Below are 24,721 nucleotides of genomic sequence, written 5' to 3'. Positions count from 1 at the left end.
AGTAACTTCCAAATGAAAAATTATGATACTTTGCATGTAAGAATTTTAAAAAATCCCTATTTTCGATATGGCCTTAGGCGACCCTTGGCAAATCGTCAATCGACCCCCAAAGGGGTCGCGAACCACAAGCTGAGAACCCCTGCTTTATTTGTACATGGGATATACCAAAAAGCTTGCTATTTATAGATCTAGTTTTTTCGTCATTTATGAATAGTTACCATTTTTAGTTCAATAATAATAATAGTTTGATTCATTACAATAGCTTTCTCTTTGAGATAGACAAAAAAAAAAAAAAAGAATGATTGGAGACTAAAGATACGAACTAATCTATTAAACTTTTAAAGCTTATATATTAAAATTAAAGGGGAAAAGGTAAACAAAATGAACAAACAGAATCTAATAATAATAGATCTAATATAATAATATAGTTATAGATCTAGATGATAGATCTATAATCTAGTGTCTACTAATATGATATATTGTGATATATTTAAGAGATCTAGATCTAGTCAATTATAGTCTAAACTCTTAATAATTAATACTAAAATCTAAAATTTACCAAATGACTTAAATGAGGCAAATGATTTATCTATACTTAGAGGAGGCTCTTATAGTTTGAACACCCCATCGGATTCTCCTTTCTAAACGGGTCGCTTTTTTTTGTTTGTAATTCATTTGTTTTTATGTTTGGAGCTAAAATCGACGATTCGGGACTGAGCATGTCCAATTTTAGATAAGTTCTGGTAATTTTGTTCCGTTTTTCCAAAGCAGATGGCAGTTATTTAGATTCTCGGTAACCATGTATGTTAAGCTGTTGTTTTAACCTCCCCCGGCAATTCATACCCATATAAGGGATGAAGGCTATATCATGAGCCTGTTTGATCGTAGGCTGATGGGCATATCAAAATAAGCTTCCAAACATCTTTAGAAAGACATTCCAATCACATTTATACCGTTAGCTGTTAAATAAAATTAAAAAAGGGGGTGTCCAAACAAATAATAATGAATTCAGCTCATTCTCCTTTTTGAACACAGCAAAATCGTATTAAGAAATATTATTGGGATTAATAAATCTATGATTTTTTCAATGAATAAACATGACCTAGATAGAGATATCTAGAATATATAACTTATGAATGAAAGAAAAAGTGTGGGCTGCTAATTTGAAGCCAGAGACCATGCCCACTGCATGTGATCACGCAAGATAAGCTGGCGGTAAGGAGAGGTATAATATACACTCAGCGAGTAGTGTCACAAACTATCCAACGTAACAGGCAGTGGAGGGAAGGGGGAGAGAGTCATGAAAAGAATTATAAGCATCTATGGGAGGGAGGGGATGTTAAGGTGTCACAAAACGAACATCCAAATTATGAAAACAAGAAGAGGGTCCTTGGATGGGAGTTAAAAGAAAGACAGAGAGAAAATACAAGTAGCCTAGTAGAAAATATCATGTTTATTAAATTAAAATAATTAATTTATAGCTCTATAAGCTATATAAATTTATTTCTGTCTGTTTGTACACATAGATTATATAGGTATTTAAATAAATAAACTATACACGATATATATATATATATATATATATATATATATATATAGAAAGAGAGAAATAGAGAGAGTATATGAGGAAATAGACTATAAATACATATTGCAAAATTGAATCTACTTCTTTTACTACAATCTAAATAATTTTTAAGTAACACCGATATAATTTATTAGCAATTACATAGTGGTGTTCAACACCGGTGCTCACTGTTCAACTAAAGGAGAAAGCCCAAAAACTGCGTTCAAAATAGGAGCATGAAGTGACCTAATTTATTTTAAAATAAAATCTTGACTATGGGTGGTAATACAAAGGAACACAGCTATTTTTATAGTCCTTTAGTTGCAGAATAAGAATCTGCTTTCAGTTTTTTTGTAAGTTAAACCTTCACCAAATAAAAAAATAAAATAAAAAATTGACCTAGTTCCCGAAAGTCGGTGTTCAGTTATAAGAATCTACCATAGTCGTCTTAGTCTTAGACTTAGAAGTCTAGTTACTATCTAGTAACTAATGTCTTAGTAATTACTAGACTAGGGACTATGGTCTAACATTTAATCTATTTAGTAAATCAATATAGATCTATTCTAATTATAAGGTAATAAGTGAATATAATATTATAATCAATTAAATCAATATTTAATAGATTTAAAATTTTTGATTTATTAATTTTGGGTAATAATTTTTTTTTTAATATTTTAATTTAAATATACTAGATCTAGATCTACATCTAGACCTATTTTAACTATTTATTATAATTATAGACTTGTTAATATTAATAGTAGGTAGGTAAGTACTAAGTACGTACTAAGTAGGCACAAAGATAAATAAAGGCAAAAGGCACATTCCTAAATTGAATTATTCCATATACCTGAATGCCCCGATATGCTAGGACACATTTGTACAAATGTGCCTTCTTCCTTAGACTTAGCGCTATTAGTAGTATTAGATAAAGAGCATTTGCCTGAGTCTGAGCTAGCCAGGAAAACCAGTGACTTGGCAGAATTTAGGTCATTGGTTAATATGCATGGCTAAATGCATGACATTTAGGACGTAATCATCTTCTTTTTTGAAGTAACGTCTGTATTATATTCCATGCTCTAATAGCACTAGGGAAGAAGGAGTATTTGTACAAATTTGTCCTAGCATATGGGACGAGGAATGTGCCTTTATCTTTGTGTCTTTCAGAGTATTTTATTAAATTTTGTTTTTGTATTTGAAGATTATGGTTCAGTGTTTTGAGTCTTCTGTCCTGAAGGCTTTCTAAATTTAGTGATTTTACTAAAGGTGTTACTCTAGTCAAATGTGAATATTCGTTTGTTATGAATCTCACTGCTCTATTTTGTGTCTGTTCCAGTTTCTTAATATTTTCTTGAGTTGAGGGGTCCTAAACGGAGGATGCATATTCTATTATTGGACTAACCAAGGTTAAATAACATTTTAGTTTTATGTTCTTATTTGATTTATAGAAATTTCTTTTAATAAACCCTAATGCTTTGTTTGATTTTTTGATAGTTTCATCAATATGTGGATTCCATGACAGTTTTTCGTTTATTATAACACCTAGGTATTTTGCGTTTTTAGTCTGTGTTACTGGTTTGCCATGATTAAGATAAGTGGAATTAATTTGTTTTAGTGTTTTTTGTTAATATAATATAATATATAATAAACAAATAATATATAGATCTATATAATAGAGAGAGAGAGATAAATACTATTATCTATATTTTTATTTCTAGATGACTTGACTTTACTTAAGAGTACGCCTAGGACTAGCCACTGGGTTTAGTGACTATTCCAGACCAGTAGTTCCCAAACTTTTTTGTCTCGTAGGAGGCCTTGCCCTTGCAATGTTTTCCAGTTTTCCCTAGACCCCAGCTTCACCTATTATGCATTTTTGAAAATTCATCAAATTCAAATGTGACCACTGGTGTCTAAGTCGTATATATTTATTATTTAAATGAAATGTGAATTAAACAAAGCAAAATAAAATTTAATATGATAATATAATAATACATGAATTGTTGAATAATGAATTCACCAAACAGAACATAAAAGCCTATTAGTGGTTTGCTTTGATAATAAAAAATTATATATACAATATAGTATTGGGCTTCAATTTAGTTAGGTTTAATATTAAAATGTCTTGGCTAGTTATGTCCTTTTTTTTATTTAATTAGAAGATTGAAAACCTTTCTGAATCATTAATCCACTAGATCTAGATATGAAAATTGAATAAAAATTAGATCTAGATCTTTACAAAACAATTAGATCAATTAGATACTCATTATAAAACATCAGTTAGGCCAGGTTTACATCTAACTTCACATTCACTTACACCTATCCCTTGGTCTGCTGGACCGTTGGGACACCACACAGGATATGTCAACCTTCTTTCTCCATTCTTCTTTGTCATTTGCCTTTGATAGAATTTCATTCTAATATTCTTTCTGAAAATATTAAAACCTGCCTTTTTACCTGCCTGGCTGGACCACTTTGGGGCTGATTTTGAGTTTGTGTTTCCACACAAACTGTCTTTGTAACCTTGTTTTATTTCAATATCACTCTGGTATTAGATTGTTAAGATGTCTGGCAGTGTATATATATGTAAAAAAAACTTTTTTAATTATTTTTTTTTCGTTTTTCTTTAATGTTGAAAAACTTTACTTCATTGTACAGCTTGAATTATGAGCATGAGTTTTGAAATTGTGTACCTAATTTAAAAAAAAAAAGAGCTACAAGAAAATTCAGGTAACTTCATAAATAATCTTAGTCTTGAGAAGAGGACATAAATCATGTCACCTTAATGGTTCACAGTTCTAATATTAGAACTTGTACTACAAAAGTAAAGTAGGTCATCTTGCTTTTTGGTTATAATTTAGTCTTTTCAGATTTGTTTTTTATTTTCACTGGAAAGCTCTCACATTTTTATTTAACACACAGAATGTTGTTTTTTTTACTTATTTATGTTTCTTCTAAATGTTTTATAAAAGTTATTAATCTACAATATTTTTGTTGTAAAAGATAACTTTATTTACAGAGAAACACCGGCTCAAGATGAATTGTAGATTTCCTCATGCAAATTCCACCAGGAGGTTATTTTGTTTTCCTTGGGCTGGAGGAGGTGCTTCATATTACACAGCATGGGGCAAACACATTTCAGATGACATTGAAGGTGAATTAACTTTTCTTAGGCAATTTTAAGTTTATGTCATGTTTATACTTTATTCTCTTGGTTTTTCGTGTGTAGTTATATTATATAAACAAATTTTCTAAGTATTGATATAATTCTTGGGTAACATTTGTATGTGTAACCTAAAACATAAAATAAAAACTACTTAAAACCAACCCCCGCATGCATATTAAAGGTCATAATTTACTGTTACTTTAATTACTGCTAAAGAAAATGAAGCAGAAGGTATATCTTACTTACAAAAAAAAATATTAATCAATCAATAAGTTGTATCATAAATTGTGTTACAAATATAGTTATAGGAGTCTGTTTACCTGGAAGAGAAACCAGATATCAAGAACCTTGTTGCTCAGATGCAAAACAAATTATAGACTGGATTGTCAAAACAATACACGATGAATACTTCGACAAACCATTTGCTTTCTTTGGTCATAGGTAATGCCTTCATTTTGTTTTTCACATACCTAACAGAAATTTTTCTAGGTCCATGGAGACAATAATATTTAACTCTTTCTCTCCATAATTATTTGTCCGCGTTCCTACAAATATTTTCATTTTGCTCATTACTATTTCACTACCATGTTATGATTATGCTTCAATAACTTTTTCGTTTTTGATCAGAAAATGTTTTAGTTGTTACAGAATTAAAGGAGAATGCATGCTCTTTTATATAACAGAAAGTAAAGTTTAATTAAAGATTAATTTAATTTAATTAGGTCAAGCAACAATGGTATTATCAATTAGGAGAGAAAGAGTTAAGGAATGAGATTTGTGTGGGTGTAAAACTTTAAACCTTCTTTACTCCATTGTAATTTTCAACTTGTTATTTCAGTATGGGTGCACTGTTATCTTTTCTAGTGGCTCTGGAACTCAAACAACTTTACAATAGAGAACCAGACCACATGTTTCTCTCAGGGACTACAGCACTACATGTAAGAGATAGAATACTATGATTGTCATTTTAAAAATATGTTCACCTTCTTACAATGGCATTGCTCTGAAATTCAGAAAGCAGTTGTGTTTTTTTTTCCAACTGCTGTAGCAGTATTTTTCTCCTTTTTCTTCTCATTTTGTGTGTTGGGGTCAGTAAACCGATCCTGTATCTGAGATAAACTGCACAGTAGTTTCTAGATCAGGCATTTCTCCATATAGTTTTTTTTCTAAAGGTTTTTTTTTTACGAGCCAGTATCTTGTTTGAACCTCTTCATCTGACTTGTGTGGGCTCCTTGAAGGCAGAGGCCAACCTCCTGAACACCACATCAGTTTGAAACGGTATTGTACTCCCAACTTAGAAGAGCAGAGTGTGTCATTGTGGTGAATGTGTTATTCACCAAGAGGGCATTGGACTCTCTTTTAACTTCACCCTCCTTTTCTTTCTGGGTAAGTTTCCAAAGCCTTTGATCATCTCAGATCATCTGCAACCCAACAGTTGTTTAATTTTGGAGTAACTTCTTTTCCAAGTTGACAAACTTTATCTACCATGGTTGAGTGATATTGTGCCTTATTTTCACAAAGCTTTTATCAACTCACTCTGTCTATCTGTTTGGTAAGAAGTTTTTCTCCCACACCAAATCTCGTATTAAGCTGAAATTTTGCAAAATTATTTCTTTTACCTGACAACACAAGAATCAATACAAAAAATTAACCAATTAGTTAATTAACTATTGGCAATTAATTATTTTGTTTGGTATCTTGAACAAGGTAAAGAAATTGTACTTGACAGATGATGTGATATAAGTTGCAATAGTCCCCTTAAGAACATTTTTTTTTTTGCATTTTAAAAAACTTATAATGTAAGCATTCACCAAGATACCCCCTTCATCCCTCCCCCTATTACGTGTCCAGACAAGCATGAAATTGCGCTAAGCAAAAACGATTGGTAAAAATAATTCTAATTGCACAGACTTATTATGTCTAGGTTAATCATATATATTATTACATGACTGATCCAAACTAATTGATACAATACACTTGATATAAGCTTTTTTGTTTTTTTTTAAAGTATTTTTTATGTTTTTCTTGTTGCTTTCTGCTCTAATTTTCTTTGACTTTTAAGATGCTTTTATTCAACACTGGATGCCTCAGTTCATTCTCAATGACTGCAAACCAATTGCTACCTGGCTGGTTTACTTGTACCAATATAAGCAGATATACTAACATGCCTAGTTTTCATTATCATTTTCAAAGTTCAACTTTGGTCTTTTCTATTCTGTTTTTTGTATTCCCCAGTCACCTCTTCGGGAAGCTCGTATTCTAAATGTGTCCCAAATGTCTAAGTCAGAATTTATTGAAAAACTTAAAATTTTGGGTAATTATACATTATTTCAATACCTTATATCATTTTTGTAACAAAACAAAAAAAAAACATTGCTAATATTTGGTAGTATAAGTTGTCTTGCTATCTCTTTTTTTTTTTTTTTTTTTTTTACTATGCTGGATATTTTTAGTTTTTAAGAATTTTTTGAAAAAATCTTGTCTAAAATTTTTTATTACATGTGTACTGTGTGCTTAATGAGTCAATGTAAATAATTTTTCAGCTATAAAACGTATTAACTTAACAAAAAATGTCATACTTTGCAGGTGGCACACCTCCAGAGTTTTTTGACAATCCAGAACTGATGGATATTTTTTACCCATCATTATATGCAGACTTCTGTATGGTACCACAATTTAAGTAATTGGATTACTTTAACTTATTTAAAGTCCCTTTCTTTACCTTTTACATTGTAATATAAGTTATCAGTCTACAAATTTTTGAAGTATGCGCTGATCTTTCATAAGAGTAACATTTAGCACTGGACTATGCAGACTTGACTGCTATAATGTTTTGAAGGTCTTGACTTAGAATCCTGGCATTGACCAGGAATTTTACCCAAAATACAAGGACATTAATAAGTCCAAAGCTAAACCAGGTGTGACAGAGATGTAGCTGGACACTGAAACCCATCCCTCCATGGATGGCTGCATGGTCATGCGGTATGCGACAGTTGAAACCCTGCCTGCTGCCATCTCCAATTGTCATGCAGGAGGTTTGTGCTTTAATGTTATAATTTTCAAATCTGAAGGAACATCCATGACAAGTAAAACAATCTAAACAAACATGCTTTCAAAATATTTTGAGCATTTGCGAAGAAAAGAGATCTGTATGAGTTGTTACTGCACTCAAGAAAGTCAACTATGATCAAATCAAATCCTAAATTTAAAACAAGTAATATAAAAAGGGTGTGTGCTTTTTTTTAAATATATAATCCCCGCATTTTAAGGAAGTTTTCGGTCTTGGCAATTTTCTCCAACACTGACATAAAAAGAACATCTGGGTCTAAAGACTGTAGCCGGAATATCTATGGGACAAGGTGGGATTAGCCAATGGTCCATTCACCGCCATCCACGGAGCTCTCCAAATGAAACCATTCTGCAGTAGAAAGCTTAAGGTGGACTGTGCCCTGTGGAATTGTCACATACTGGATCCAGGTTCCTTCACGCTATCACATTCACCAGATCCAGAAAAAACTTCATGATGGGTTTATATCCAGTAGTAGAGTGTAGTGAGACATAGACCTCCGTCTGGAGTAGTGCAGTCCAGACCTCCGTCAAAAAGCACCTAGAGCAAGTGGAAAGGCAGTGGGGTTATTTATTACTCTTGATCATTTCCAATCCCCGATACCCACACAGGGGAGTATCGCCACAAAGTGGAGGATTGGAGTCAGGGTTTTCCTTCTCCTAGATGGGTTGCATTATTCAGGCTGACATGCCCCATCAACACGAAGCTAAACTGGTTTTGAGGCGCCAGTGTTCCACGTTTCATCCCTTCTCCTGTCAGTTTGTAAGAACAGGTTCTGTCAGATTTTTGGGGAAAATCACATTTGAAGGCCAGGAGCTGGATTTGACTGTCAGAGGCATTTAGAGATGCAAGCCATGGGAGCATTTCTTGGAAAGTGGGAACTTATCCCCACTTTCACCCCGGCATTGACAATCCTTTGGAACTCATATATATATATATATATATATATATTTATATTATCCATCCTGACATGACCTACACTACTACAGAATCTGATATTTTGTGTAGTTATTTGTATAACTTATGAAGCAAATATAATTTTATAGATTTTTTCTACAATAGTTTCGTTTGTAAAATTCCATTTAAGAAAAAAGAAAATTACAAAAAAAAATATTAATAACAGTAAAGTTCTCCATTTTAGACCCAAAATAATATATATATTATGGCTCCTTCTGTCTCGGAAGTCAATGGATGCGCCCAGATGAGTCACTGGCTTTGATTACGTCTTGAGACTGGGCAGAATCTGGAGTGACTGTTCAAGCCAATTCTGGAGTGGCTGAGTTTGCCACAGTTGTGCATGTATATGCATCATCTGTCTTAGGGCTAGCTGACAGGGCAGCTTTCTTTTTCTTTCTCTTGGCTGATGCAGCTTCATTTCTTTTGCACTCTGCGAAGTTTGTACCAGCAAGTACAGTCTGTCTCCATGCTGTTCGGTCTTGGGCTATCTTCTCCCACATACTTTGGTCTATGCCTGTGGCTCTCGTGTCTCGCTTGCATACATGTCTGTAGGTTAGTCTTGGGTGGCCCTTGGGTCTGACTCCCACTGCAAGCTCACTGTTTAGGATGTCTTAGGGATTCTGCCATCTGGCATGCGAGTGACATGACCGAGCCATCTTCCAGGAATTTAAAAGCGCTGGTGAGTACAAATGAACAGAAGATGCCGAAAAGTGTTGGAGCCAGAACACATGCTTGTAATACTCTGCTCTTGATGAAGAATAGCCTAGAGGCGGAACTGTCAAACGGTACAGTGCCATGCATATATATATGTAGTATAGTATATATATATATATAATAAGGCTTTTCTTCGAGTCCGAAGATCAGTGAGGAGTGCAGTATTTCCCGTGGCTGTGCGGCCCCAACTGTGACCTACATATTTTGCCACACCCAGGGCAAGCATAACCATTGTCCACAGGTGGTCAATTTAGATTTTCTTTTCGACGTCTGCGTGTCCTCGGCAGGGGATTTTCTTTTGGTTTCAAATGTGTATCCCGCGCCTTTGTGAGTGACCTCCAGTTGTCTCATTCTGAGGCCGCATGCAACCATGTGCTCTCTTCTATGTCAGCTAAGGCAAGTTGGCGCCTAAGCTGGTCTTTGAAGCGTTTCCATGGGGCGCCTCTGTTACGTCGACCACCTTTTAGCTCACCAAAAAAGACTGCCTTTGGCATACGTTCATCTCTCATACGGGATACATGCCCTGCCCAGCGTAACTGGCAGACCATAAGAAGTCCCTCTATACTGTCCATACCGGAGTTCGCAAGGACATCGCTGTTTGTAGTGCGGTCTTGCCACCGTATATCCATGATGGAGAGCAAGCACCTTTGGTGAAAGCGCTCAAGTAGTCTTAGTTGTTTTCTGTATAGTGTCCATGTCTTAGATCCATATATAAGGGTTGAGAGAACCACCGCATGGTAGACATTGATTTTTATAGGCAGGCGGAGCAATTTATTCCGCCAAACTCTCACCTGAAGGCATCCAAAAGTGCCACTGGCCCTGGCCAGACAGTTATAAACTTCCCTTGAAAGTGAGGCGTCATTTGATACTATACTACCCAGATATGTGAAGTGGTCTACCAAGTTAAGGGGCTGTCCATTTACGGTGATCTTTGGGGCTGACTAGGTTTTATTGGGTGACTTCTGGAACATGACTTCTGTTTTCCCGAGGTTTATAGATAACGTTGACCACATTCTGAAGATCATGTTCATTGAAGAGCTAGCAAGGCGCAATCATTGGCATAGAGAAGCTCTGTTATGACCATCACCTTTGTTTTTGTCTGGGATAGTAGACGTCGAAGATTGAACATATTGCCATCGGAACGAAACCTGATGTAGATCCCTTCGTGCATTCGCTGCCTCATTTGACCCAGCATTATGCCGAAGAAGATAGCGACTAGAGTAGGCCTATATATATATATATATATATATATATAATTTTTAAAAAAATTAAGGCTAATTAGAGAAAATGAATAGAAAAAAAACAAAATGAATTCTTACTGAATAATGTTCCTCATAACAAACAATTTTTTTAGGATTACTCGCTGAAAGTGTGCTCAAAATAGCCATATTTTAAGAGGATTATATTTTCAAAAATATAATGGTCAAACCAGTTTTCACAGTGTTGCAAATTAGCCAGTAGTATCTTACCCAAAGATTTCAAATTTCTAGGAAAATTGTTAGAGCAGTTTTTTTAAATCTGTATCCACCCAGTATTCACCCATGAAGAGTTTGCACGCTATTAAGATTTTGTTTTTTCAAAATCATCCATTAGGATTATTTTGTTTACAATTGAAGTCATTCCGCTGTTAGATTAAATTAGAGCTGAACAAATAAGTGAAAGTCCACTTGTTCATTTTAGATCTAGTTTTTTTTTTTTTTATATTTAATGTGATGTTCTTTGCCATACATGCTTTTTAAGTTTTTGTTTGCTATAGATATGATCACAAGGCAGACCAGCCCCCTCCTTTGACATGTCCCATAGACTTTTTTGATGGAAAGGATGATGTAGATCACGATATAGAAGGTGAATTTTATAGTGTACCTTTACTCTGTACAGACACTCAAACCTAAATTCTCACTTAAGTAAAATAGTTGTGGGCATATTTACTAGGAATTTAGGGAAATTCAAAAATATATTGCCTTTTTTTTTTCTTTCTTACTAAATTGTTATTGGAATTTCTCAACACTAGCATCTCTATAAATTTTTTTACTACCACAGAATAATTTATATATATATAGATAGATAGATTATAGTAATGGTTTCTATATATCTTCAGCTTGGAAACAGGTCACTTCTGGAACATTTCGATTTGAACATATGCCAGGTGGACATTTTTTTCTCAAGGACCCTGAAAATATGAAAAAATTGTGGACCTTCATTGATTTAAGATACAGTCAATATATGCTTTAGAAATGATTTAATTTCTTGAAATGGTGCAATTATTGTTACATTTTATGTTAAAGATGACAGGATATGTACAAGCAGTATAATTACAACAATGTGGTAAATATAAACTAGAATTGAAACTGAACATTTATTTGAATAGCATCATATTGGTATGGCACAAACAAGTAAAACAGAAAGAACTTCTACAAAATCTGGGCTCTGATATGTGATGCTCAAAGAGTTTCTATGTGTGGATGGTGTCAGATGTTATGCTTTTAGGTTGCTCAAAGTCACTGCCAGTACATTGGCATCAATGTGTTGACTAGCTAAGTATTACTGCTAATATTTATATTATTTACAATAGATTGTAATCATAATGTAGACTGTTATCATAGTCAAAAATTTTCAAAAGGAAAGAACATTTATCAAGATGATTATATTTGTGAGTGGCATTATTCTACATATTATAACTGTTTTAACCATTAACATTTTATAAAGAAATACAAAAATTTAAAAACAAGAAAAGTTGTTTTTTTTTCTTTTTACCAAAAATAAAATAAAATTAATAAACAATTAGTTCAAAACAAATCAAAATCAATTTTTTATTATAAACTAATTTTATACAGTCGACCAGCATTGTTCTGTCTTAAGTGTTTCTACTGAAGTATTTCAAGATACTGCTTCTACCCTGCTCTTTTGTTTTCATTTTTTCACCCTTTTTTAAGGGCTGATTTTTTTTTTTTTCTGTCCCTATTACCATAGTTTTGGAAGGCTTGGGACTACTTGCCATAGCAATATGTGCCAAGATCTCACTTTGGATATTTCTAGGCAATTCTGCAAAAACATCTGGGTCAATACCAGAAGGCACTTTAGTACTGATTTGGAAACTTTTGGGAGAAAAATACTGATGCTTCTTGTCTGGTGTTTTCCCACCAGAAAGGTTGAAACTTGTTTTGGTGTTAGAACTTAATGAGTTGGAATTAGATTCTGGAATTTTTTTAGAAGTTGATTGTGTTTGAGTTGGATGAATGAATGAATCATTGTGTTCAGACAATGCTTTAGCAAGATTCACAAGTTCCACTTCTTCAGTTTGGTCATTTTTGTGGAGAATCCTTTTTTCACCCAAGTCAAAGTCAAGCATATCACAGTTTCTTTCAATCATAATTTTCCTGCACTTGGCATCTGGATGTTTTACACAATCTGATGCTCTTTTAGAGAGAGGAACTTGGGCTTTGCAAGGTAAAGTTGTATTTAAAATAGAGTCATTTGACGAAGCAGGATATTCAAAGAAGGTATGAGAGCTCTTTAATTGACATTTTTGGACAAAACCTACATTATTTGACATGTGATCTTGTAATGCCCATGAACTTGCAACATCTTTTGGTTCTTCAATTTCCAGGAAAATCTTCTTTTCAAATGATCCAAGAACCTTTCTATCTAAAAATGTTTGATTTCCCAATTCAGTTTGGCTACTTCCACTATTCACAAGATCTCTAGGTTCTAATTTCTGACTATCAAGCTTAACTTCATTGGCCGGGACTGATTCATCATTTGTTTTCTGACTATCAAACTTAATTTCCTGAACTTGAACTGAATCCTCTTCTAATTTTTTAATAGCCTTTTTGGGGGATTTCAAGAAATATGAACTGATTTTACTTTTTTCTTCTGTACATTTCACTAAATTAGTAAAACCAATGTTGATCAGGGTCAAATGGAATGGTTTAGCTATATTCACAAGTTTTTTAAACAGATTTATCAAAATTGGCATAATTAGGTCACAAGCTGCATCTATGGAATCTGTTGAGGAAAACATTTTTAAAAATATATATTTTTAGAATATCATGGTAGAAAAATAAAAAAAGAAGTTTAACAAATATCTTTCACACTCTCATCACAATTTCATTATCCATCCAACCGAAAGTTTTAAGTAGAGAGTTAAACCAATTTTGTGTTTCTAGTCCATCATATGACAACCTTTTTTTTCTTTATTAATGAATGTTTGGAGGTTGGATATTGAATTTTAGCAAAATTATCAGCTGATGGGGTATATGGATTTTAAACATAACAAGCATAATTGTTACTAACTAGGGGGATATTTTAAAATGTGTTTAAATTTACCATGAATTTTATTACAACAGAAGAACTTATGTGAAAGTTATTTCAACTTCTTTTGAAAACATTTTTTTACCTATTTTTGCATTTATCTAAACTTTGGTTGAATAAATAGTTGTTATACTAATGAATTAGGACTACTAGATGTTATGAATATCACTGTAAAAATCTATTTATAAAGAAATTGACTTACGCAAATTATTATGAATGCCTGTAAATATTGACCTAGGCACAGGGCATTGTCTACTTTCTCGCTTTCTATATTTCTCCCAAGTTTGAGCTCCATGGCAAATGCGACGTATAGTCAAGCGTACAGTTTGAGGAACTCTTCCATCTTCACAAACCCTAGTTTAAAAAGAAAGGGAAGCAAATGTTCAAAGCATTCTTGGATCTTTTGAACAGGTTTTAATATCATTTCCTAACTGATTAAAGTTATTTGCATATTATTAAATAATATAAAAATGCAAGTACTTTACGGTACCTTAACAATAGACTATGTATTAAACCCTTGATTCTGCGCTCTGCATCATCAAATGTATTACAACATTGAAAAGAATCTTCATCACTCATGGACTGAAAAAAAAAAATGGTAAACTTATTTTTGGCACCTATTCACACAAAAATTCTTACTAGCTTGTAGCATAATTTCTATCAACCATCTTTCCATATCCAACTATCATCACACACCATATTTAAGTTTAAAAACAATTTTGTAATATTTTTTTAAATATTTACTTTCTTTCGAACCTAAAAAAAAATTGTTTTTACCAATATTTTCTGCAAACAGCATATTTAGCATAACAAATTGCTATGACCTTTTTTATTTGTTATGATTACTAAAAACCAATCTGAACAGATATTTAAATTTGTACACTTCTGATTAAGTTGCTTGATCTGAATGCATAGGCTATTTTAATGTTACTACTAATTATTCTAGTAATACATAATTCACAGTATGATTATCAAAAGCTCATTTCTGGCAATGCACTTAGCATTTTCCAGCTGACAAGCCTCACAATGACAGCCAAAAACACTGTACAATTTGAGTCATGAGATAAATATATATTGAAGGTCAGAGATTTACACTGGCTGAATATGGAAAACATGTTTGAGCAAGTGTTAAATAGAAGATAGAGATCAAGATAAGTCCAGCTGCTGGGGAAAAAGGATACACCTTTTATCTAGGGTGGATGCATTGGTGTCACCTCAAATAAGCAAACTAAATAATAGAGGGATGAGTTAAGATATTACTAAGATTAAGTGTGAGGATTTATGTTTTTGAACTAAATCAATGAAAGTCTAATAAATGTTGAATATTGCAATGGCAAAACTCAATGACAGTCTATTTATTTTCTTAAACTAAAACACACATTTCAGGACTTAGCTTCAACAAGTTTATACCAGCTGGCTCAAGATTTTGTATTAGACTGAATTTCTCAAGCAGCTAAAAGTGCTATAAAAGCAAATTTGTAAAAAAAAATGTAATATTCCAAAATATCTTAAGGTTCCACTGTATATACTTGAGGTAACTCAAACTTGATGACTGGTGAGTCATCTCTCCCAAAACTACAGTTGATAAGAAAGTCTGATGTTGAGGAGTCGAACTCTTTTCCCAGCAAACTTTTATCAGCTCTCTGCAAGTCAACCACAGATGTGATGCCCAATCTCTGAAGGGTACTCCCAATACTCAATCCCACACCTATATGATCAAGGAGTATTCACAAAATAACAATCAAAAGTTATAGCAAATAAGTTCATAGATGTCACTATTTTTTTTACTTTAAAACACAGACAAATTACCTTAGTTTGAGTTTGTGCAATAAATAAAAAGAGAACAAAACTACTCAACAAAATGTGTAGCCATACAAAACCGAATGAGTCTCAAATAAAAGTTGGATAAAAAAAACATAAATGTGAACATCATGTGTGCGTATGTTTCTATACAGGCCAAGAGCAACTGGCTTTCTCAATCAGCCTAATCTGGATTCAAGAGCAACTTGGCTTTCTCAACCAGCCAAATCTGGATTCAAGAGCAACTTGGCTTTCTCAACCAGCCTAATCTGGATTCAGCCAAACAGATGAAACATGGTTTCCTCTTTCTCCCACTCAGCAATCACTCAATGGATCAAAGTTTAACAATGACCCATCCTGCACTGACCTATAATAACCATTTCAGGCATAGCTTGTCTTCATATACTACAAAATGAAGAGGCTCAAAAGATGTTTTAAACCTTCTTGTAATGTTGCTTTTGTCAATCCATTTTGTTTCTTAGCATTCTTCAAGCCCAATATCCATGCTATTTGCTGCTGTATGCCCTTGCTATTGAGGACTATTTGGCATAATTATAAGGCGCCCCATTTTTTTTGGTTCTCAGAAATGCCATGCATTTGTGAATTGGTATGGTACCAACAATCTTCCAGATGTCATAGATTTTTATGTAGTCTAGTCATCTTTTGCAGCTTGTTTTATATGTTTCCTTTCAAAAGTTTTTTCCTTCCATAATTTTTTTTTGTTGAAAACCCACATCTGACAATGGTCTAAGAGTGTTGAATAAATACAAAGGAAGTTCACAAGCCATGTTAATCTTTTACCCTAAAAGCTTAAGAGGGAGGTGTCAGTTAAAGATTCATGCAGCATAACTAATATCTTGCAACTGAATAATGAGCTATTGTTTAGAAAATATTCTGAGACCTTATATTTGACATAATTTAATTAACACACACCAGAAACACAATGTGCCTAAACAGATTTTTGTTCAAAATGCTTTTAACTTTTTGAATACTAATTTTGTTTTTAGCTATATGTACCTGGAATGCACCTCACAGAACTTAGTCTTGACATGAAGTCCTTGGATTGCAGTGGAAGAATAGTTGTCTGTTGATTGGGTTTATGAGTGGCTCCAATCAGTTTTGCTAGCAGCTTGTTGTGAGCTATACCTGCACTGCTTGTTATTCCCAATTCTTTATTCAATGCCTCCCGGATATCACTGGCTATCTGGGATGAAATTTGTAGCCGTAGGTAACACCCACATTCACAAAAGGCTTCAAAAAATAACAAATTCATTTTCGTAATTGATATTTTAAATCAAATTTTTACATTAATGCATAGTAGTTCAGAATAACGTAGTAGAAAAAAAAATGATATAATCACACCTCTTACATTGCAATAAAAAAAAACTTAATAATTAGCCTACTTACCTTCTGAGCTAGAAGACTTATGCAGATGGCCAAAAAACTCCCGTTTATAACTATTGTCTTTTAGTCTCCATGTTACTAAGTCAGTAACATCAATAAAGTTTTCATCGAAACCAAGTCGTTCAACTTTTGGGGAATATTTTTGCAAAAACTCTAGAATAATAAATGATAACTCTTAAAAAAATCATTCAACAAAAAAAAAACAACAAAAAAAAACAAGAAAAATGTAAGGTTAGTTAAAAAGAAAATGTAAAAAAAAGATTACCAGAAATCTCATAAGATTTTTGTCTGTACTTAGTAAGATCTTCCCCATTTACCAAAACTAACTGTGGCCATTTCTTTATGGCATCAGCAACATAAGTAGATTTAGGAATGCCCAACTCCCTGGCCAAATAATTGGTAGTGATTATTATATTTTTTTGCTGTATCCCTGAAAAGAACAATGGCATACATCATATTTTAGACAATAATAATAAGGCTTTTCTTCGAGTCTGAAAAGTTATGAGAAGTACAGTATTTCATGTGGCCTACAGCCTACATATTTTCACACAGACATGACCGTTGTCCAGCAGTGGTAGATTGTGTGTACATTGAATTGAAAAGATTAGATTAAAGAATAGCAGACTACTTATGGTTAGTTTTAACTCATAACTAATATGTCTATGGCCTCCTTCAGTTGTAAAATGAATATGGATCATCCCATAGAAATGAACATTAGTTATGGTTGAAATTATGTCGCCCAAGCACACAAAGCTGATGTGTCCAATGGCAGGTGCTGATACAGTTTGAGATCTGCTGTCCTGCTAGGGTGAATCATTACAAGTGTGCTGCAAGCTGCCAAAGGGGTTTATTCCCAATGCCTTTCTCGTGTTTGGGTATAGCCACAAGGCAGAAGTGTTTCGGATTCAGAGTTTTCATTCTCCTAGGTGGGTAGCCAGCCAAGGTAAATGGGAAAAGCTTTGGGAGATAACCCTAAGGAAAATACAGGAGCTGGTGACCCTTAGGCAGCTTGGGGAATACCTGGCAGAGCCAGCGACGCTACTGACTCCAAACTGTATCAGACATTTGGCACTTCTGTGGACACATCCGTGGCGTGGAGAGCGGGAAACTGTCTGTGTGAGTGTCATTGATCTGATCATAAAAAATGCCCAGGCTTTCTTCTCGTTTCTCTACTAGATAACCACACAGTCATTCTACAACTGATGGAAGCCAGCATATCAACAGCAACAAAAAAAGATTTACCTATGGGTTTGTTACGTAGCTCTGGATTGTTTAACATTTCTACTTGAGCATAAAAGCAGTCAATATCTAAATGGAGGATACAGTTATTGTGTTCTTGAGTTCTTTCCACTTTTGCTACTGAAAAAATATGCGTACAATAATAACAAATGAAGTAATTTTATTGTACAAGTTGGTTTTTTTTTCAGAATCATTGGAAAATGGACAAGCACATTATAAAGCGAGCTAGTTTTATAATAAATATTAAAATAATTATTTCATAATCATCATCACTCCTTTGAGTTCCTCATGGAACATAGGGCCTCGACAAAAACACGCCACTCTCCACGGTCTCTTGCTAGCTTTTTGATGGTGTCCCAGCTCTTCCCTGTCTTCTCTGCTTCTTCGAGTACACTGCGTCGCCATGTTCTTTTTGGTCTTCCTCTGCGTCTTGTTCCCTGGGGGTTCCACTCTAAGGCCTGCCTAGCTCTGTTGCTGGTATCTTTTCTAAGGGTGTGACCAATCCATCTCCACTTCCTCTCTAAGATCTGCACTTCTATGTTTTTCTGTCCACTCATCTCCCACAGTTTGGTGTTTTCTACTTTGTCATACCAGTGTATTTTTAGGATATTTCTCAGGCATCTGTTGATGAAGGTCTGTATTTTTTTTGTTGTGGCTTCAGTTGTTCTCCATGTTTCAGAACCATACAGTAGGACAGCCTTGACATTAGAGTTAAAGATTCTTAGTTTAGTCTTGTTTGAGATGTAAGGAGATTTCCAGGTTGGTTTTAGCTGTGTAAATGTCTGACGTGCTAGATTTATACGGCGTTTAATGTCTTCATCTGTTCCACCTGATATACTGACTACACTCCCAAGGTATATAAATTTTTTTTTTTTTTTTAATTATTTAATGACCACAAAAACAGCGAACGTCCGAATTCATGTAATGTCCCAATTAAATAAACTACTGTAGTATAGACTGTCAGTGTCATATTAGAGTCTATATCAGTATAGTCAGTATAGATTATATTTATAATAGATTAATAGATCTAGAGTAACTTACATCTATCGAACACCTTCGTTTTAAGGTACTTATCGAACACCCCATTGTATTTTTTAAAATTCTCCTTTATTTCGATGATTATGACGAAACTAGTCCATTCCTATTGTGCATCCTCCATTTCTTTATAGTTAAGTTATATTTAGTTTCATTTTCACCAGAGGATCATTTTTTTACTTATATTCAAAGTGCATTGGTAATATTGGTATAAAAATTTCACTTTTTTTGACCTCTTGGGAAGAGTGAAGTGAGTCTCGGGTTAAGGGTATTTTTTAATGCCAATGATGCTTCAACTCAACAAAACCTATATAATACGCTTCTAATTAGGCTGAGAAATATTTGCAACTATTTTTTTTAAAGTGTCCTTTGTTACCTAAACATGAAAATTGAGGTTTAAAAAGGGGGTGTTCAATAATAGCTCTTTTTAAATAAGCAATCTCAGCTTCGTAAGATATCGAACGCCATTTTAATGTTAAAAATAAACATCAAAGGGATATAACCCAAAGAACACAAAATATTTAAATTATGTATTTTTTAATTGTTATTTTTTTAAATAATGTAATGCAAAGTACATATATAAATTACCCATGTGTTACAATTTGTATCAGCTTTTTGTGGTTTACTGTAAATGTGCTATATTTTTCTAAGTAAATAGATTTACATCGATATGCACTAATTGTACCCATTTTAAAAGCTTGATTTTATGACACATATAGTTTGATGCTATTATCATCGTTGTGCGAACACAAGGACAATCCATTTAGAATATAACACAGGAAAAATGAATTTAGAATATATCCAGTTGTGTTTTGTTTTTTTCAGATGCCCCATTCTATTAACTTCTGAATTATGTGTTATAAACAAATACCTATTGTGCATGTGCTTGATGTGAAGAGATATTAATAAAACGAAAGTGCTAAGTGGGAGGTATAGAATGTAGATATGGTATTTTGAAATAAAAATGTCTTTGGTAGGTAAAAAAAAAAAGGGGGGGGGGAGAAACAGTCAAGACACTGTATCAAGAGATCATCAATAATTGATCGACCATTAAAATGTGACGTCAGCATAGACATAGCATAGCATAGACAGTTGTGCCTCTCATCTAGACGTGTTGTGTGGCGCAGGGTCTATAAAATTTTATATATCGAACACCCCATTGTATATATATATTACCATAAAGTATGATAAAGCTCATAATGCACTACAAAGACACTCCTTTGAAACATCACAAATACTCAAAATAATAACAATAACACATTTAACCACTATCTTATTCTGCACATGACTACACCCCCTTTCCCGCACTTTCTTCCTACGCAATTCCACTCTCCAACATTCACACTTTTTCAGTGCAAAGTAACAACGTAAATTTCAAGACTCAATCCAAACGCAGCAACCTGACTAACACACAACAAAAACAAAATGGTCAGTGATAGCCCAACACACAGGTGTAAACCAGGCCACCAACACAGCCCCCAAAACATTGTTCAAGTTGTAGTAAGAACAATGTTGAGGGGAAAGGGGGAGGAGCCATCATTCGAGTACCTACGGTCAAGCCGCTAATTAGGTCACAAACACTAGGCATGATAGATACGTAGTATATATAGATATGTTGTTTGTGTGTGTGTGTGACAAATACTAAGCGTGCTCTAAAATACGGTGGTTTTTTTTTTTTTTTTTTTTTTGTCAACCAGGTGGTTTAGGGAGGGCGGATTTATCTACATCTATAGGTAACACAGCTTGCAAGCTACCATAGCTTTTCAGCACCCCCCCCCCCTTCTCCGCCCAGATCGAAAAATATCTAGCACTGACTATTTTGGGCTGTTACATACACTGAGCGTGCTAGATCGGCGGCTAGTTACGTAGGGCCGCGTACCGTATGTTTTGTTTTTAGGTCAACCAAGTAAACTGTTGTGTCCTACAATGACTTGGGGAGGGCGGGATTATCTATTGGCTACCAAAGCTTATTAGGCTCTCCCTCAAATAAATAATATCTGGATTTAATTTATTAATGGCCTTATGTCTCAAAATAGCTTAGACCTAAATAAGTACTACGGTAATGCGTAACTGGGCTTAGCACCGTCAGTTTCTAAGCAGAGCTGATCAGTGATAGATTCCTTCGATGTGGACCATTTGAAAATGACTAAAAATCTGTCTTTCTTGACATGGCGTAAAAAGAAAATGATATAAATAAAAAAAAATATAGATTATAACACTTTTGAAACACCATACTTTTCACAAAATTTTAAGATTATAACACTTTTAAAACACCATACTTCTCGTGTGTTCGATAAGTTCTTAATATGTTCGATAAGATAAGATAAAGGTAAAAAAGTGTTCGATAATTTAAGCGTTTGAAATCATCAACCTGACCCATTTTAACATCAAATATAAGTTTAACTATGAGTAGTAATAGAATAAAACATGTCTACTTTTTAAGAAAAATGGATGAGGAGTTCACAGATACAATCAGTTTTTTTCTAGGTCTAATTTTTACGGAGATACACAAATTCAAACATAAAAAATGTCGGCGAATGAGCTTAACTCTTTCGATAAACGTAAGTTACTCTACAGTACTCTACTGTTACTGTCTCTACAGTAACTTACGTTTATCGAACAAGTTAAGCTCATTCGCCGACATTTTTTATGTTTGAATTTGTGTATCTCCGTAAAAATTAGACCTAGAAAAAAACTGATTGTATCTGTGAACTCCTCATCCATTTTTCTTAAAAAGTAGACATGTTTTATTCTATTACTACTCATAGTTAAACTTATATTTGATGTTAAAATGGGTCAGGTTGATGATTTCAAACGCTTAAATTATCGAACACTTTTTTACCTTTATCTTATCTTATCGAACATATTAAGAACTTATCGAACACACGAGAAGTATGGTGTTTTAAAAGTGTTATAATCTTAAAATTTTGTGAAAAGTATGGTGTTTCAAAAGTGTTATAATCTATATTTTTTTTTATTTATATCATTTTCTTTTTACGCCATGTCAAGAAAGACAGATTTTTAGTCATTTTCAAATGGTCCACATCGAAGGAATCTATCACTGATCAGCTCTGCTTAGAAACTGACGGTGCTAAGCCCAGTTACGCATTACCGTAGTACTTATTTAGGTCTAAGCTATTTTGAGACATAAGGCCATTAATAAATTAAATCCAGATATTATTTATTTGAGGGAGAGCCTAATAAGCTTTGGTAGCCAATAGATAATCCCGCCCTCCCCAAGTCATTGTAGGACACAACAGTTTACTTGGTTGACCTAAAAACAAAACATACGGTACGCGGCCCTACGTAACTAGCCGCCGATCTAGCACGCTCAGTGTATGTAACAGCCCAAAATAGTCAGTGCTAGATATTTTTCGATCTGGGCGGAGAAGGGGGGGGGGTGCTGAAAAGCTATGGTAGCTTGCAAGCTGTGTTACCTATAGATGTAGATAAATCCGCCCTCCCTAAACCACCTGGTTGACAAAAAAAAAAAAAAAAAAAAAACCACCGTATTTTAGAGCACGCTTAGTATTTGTCACACACACACACAAACAACATATCTATATATACTACGTATCTATCATGCCTAGTGTTTGTGACCTAATTAGCGGCTTGACCGTAGGTACTCGACTGATGGCTCCTCCCCCTTTCCCCTCAACATTGTTCTTACTACAACTTGAACAATGTTTTGGGGCTGTGTTGATGGCCTGGTTTACACCTGTGTGTTACGCTATCACTGACCATTTTTATTTGTTGTGTGTTAGTCTGGTGGCTGCGTTTGGATTGAGTCTTGATATTTACGTTGTTACTTTGCACTGAAAAAGTGTGAATGTTGGAGAGTGGAAGCGCGGGTAAGGGGGTGTAGGCAGAATAAGAGAGTGGTTAAATGTGTTATTGTTATTATTTTGTGTATTTGTGATGTTTCAAAGGAGTCTTTGTAGCGCATTATGAGCTTTATCATACTTTATGGCAAATATATATTATATATATAATTTTATAGACCCGGCGCCACACGTCTAGATCGAGAAGCACAACTGACGTCAAATTCTAATGGTCGATCTCTGGATACAGTGTCTTGACTGTTTCTCTCCCCCACCCCCGACCTTTTTTTTTTACCTGCCCAAGACATTTTTATTTCAAAATACCATATCTGCATTCTATACCTCCCCCTTTGCCCTTTCGTTTCATTAATATCTCTTCACATCAAGCACATGCGCTAGGTATTGGTTTATAACACATAATTCAGAAGTTAATAGAATGGGGCAAATTCAGAAGTTAATAGAATGGGGCATCTGAAAAAGAAACAACAACTGAATACATTCCACTCTATTCCTTTAGGTAGCTCCGCACAGATGCCATTAGCATCAAGCTATAATATATGTGTCATAAAATCAAGCTTTTAAAATGGGTACAGTTAGTGCATATCGATGTAAATCTATTTACTTAAAAAAATATAGCACATTTACGGTAAACCACAAATAGCTGATACAAATTGTAACATATGATTAATTTATATCTATACTTTGCATTACATTATTTAAAAAAATAACAATTAAAAAATATATAATTGAAATATTTTGTCTTCTTTGGGTTATATCCCTTTGATGTTTATTTTTAACATTAAAATGGCGTTCGATATCTTACGAAGCTGAGATTGCTTATATAAAAACTGCTATTATCGAACACCCCCTTTTTAAACCTCAATTTTCATGTTTAGGTAACAAAGGACACTTTTAAATAAATAGTTGTAAATATTTCTCAGCCTAATTAGAAGCATATTATATAGTTTTTTTTTAGCTGAAGCATCATTAGCATTAAAAAATACCCTTAACCCGAGACTCACTCCACTCTTCCCAAGAGTTCAAAAAATGTGAAATTTTTATACCAATATTACCAATGCACTTTGAATATAAGTAAAAAAATGATCCTCGGGTGAAAATGAAACTAATTATAACTTAACTATAAAGAAATGGACGATGCACAATAAGAATGGAGTAGTTTCTTTATAATCATCGAAATAAAGGAGAATTTTAAAAAATACAATGGGGTGTTCGATAAGTACCTTAAAACGAAGGTGTTCGATAGATGTAACATTGTAAGTTACTCTAGGCCTACTTTTGCAAATTTCAAAAGGCTGTGTCCATGTTTCATTATCTTCAATGTCGAGATCAGTTTGATTTTGATTGAAATCTTCAAAATCAAGTTCATGCTCCGTGTAGCTCATTTCTAGATTTAGAACTAGACCTATTCTAGGTCTAGATCTATTCTAGATCTAGATTTGTCTAGATCTACTCTACTCTCTAGTCTAGAATCAAGATCATGAAGATGTCTTAAGTCTATCCAAATCAGAATTCGCGGATTTTTATGCACAAGAACAAGTGCAATTATGAATTCGCAATTTTAAATATTATCATGAATCTATAATATATCTGTATGGTCTAGTACAGTGGTCTTCAACGGGGGCGTT

At 33.8% G+C, this 24,721-nt stretch overlaps 2 protein-coding genes across 5 annotated transcripts; one reads left to right on the top strand and one right to left on the bottom strand.

Annotated features, from left to right (window-relative positions):
• The first annotated feature begins 237 nt into the window (after window positions 1–237).
• On the top strand, window positions 238–12,184 carry LOC106061994 (S-acyl fatty acid synthase thioesterase, medium chain-like). 4 transcript variants are annotated; one of them, XM_056035419.1, is made up of 8 exons: window positions 238–372; window positions 4,581–4,715; window positions 5,030–5,168; window positions 5,566–5,665; window positions 6,963–7,041; window positions 7,314–7,407; window positions 11,222–11,310; window positions 11,564–12,184. In XM_056035419.1, exons 2-8 carry the CDS (start codon window positions 4,598–4,600, stop codon window positions 11,695–11,697), a joined length of 753 nt encoding a protein of 250 aa, XP_055891394.1. In that variant the 5' UTR covers window positions 238–372; window positions 4,581–4,597; the 3' UTR covers window positions 11,698–12,184. The 4 variants fall into 4 exon arrangements, with proteins under 4 accessions (XP_055891394.1, XP_055891403.1, XP_055891419.1 ...); XM_056035428.1 differs by lacking the exon at window positions 238–372 and adding an exon at window positions 2,117–2,138; XM_056035444.1 differs by lacking the exon at window positions 238–372 and adding an exon at window positions 3,087–3,107.
• Window positions 11,688–24,721, bottom strand: LOC106068539 (DNA polymerase iota-like). The gene is made up of 9 exons (XM_056035367.1): window positions 24,370–24,721; window positions 18,223–18,339; window positions 17,246–17,410; window positions 16,984–17,133; window positions 16,594–16,827; window positions 15,306–15,484; window positions 14,267–14,358; window positions 13,979–14,130; window positions 11,688–13,470 (listed from the first exon to the last, which is right to left on the bottom strand). The coding sequence occupies exons 1-9, from the start codon at window positions 24,476–24,478 to the stop codon at window positions 12,320–12,322; spliced, it is 2,349 nt and encodes a 782-aa protein (XP_055891342.1). The 5' UTR covers window positions 24,479–24,721; the 3' UTR covers window positions 11,688–12,319.

The sequence above is a fragment of the Biomphalaria glabrata genome, chromosome 1 (assembly GCF_947242115.1).
Source record: "Biomphalaria glabrata chromosome 1, xgBioGlab47.1, whole genome shotgun sequence".
Taxonomy (NCBI): domain Eukaryota; kingdom Metazoa; phylum Mollusca; class Gastropoda; family Planorbidae; genus Biomphalaria; species Biomphalaria glabrata.
Note: the sequence above shows the minus strand (reverse complement) of the source record. Positions and strands in the feature narration are given on the sequence as shown.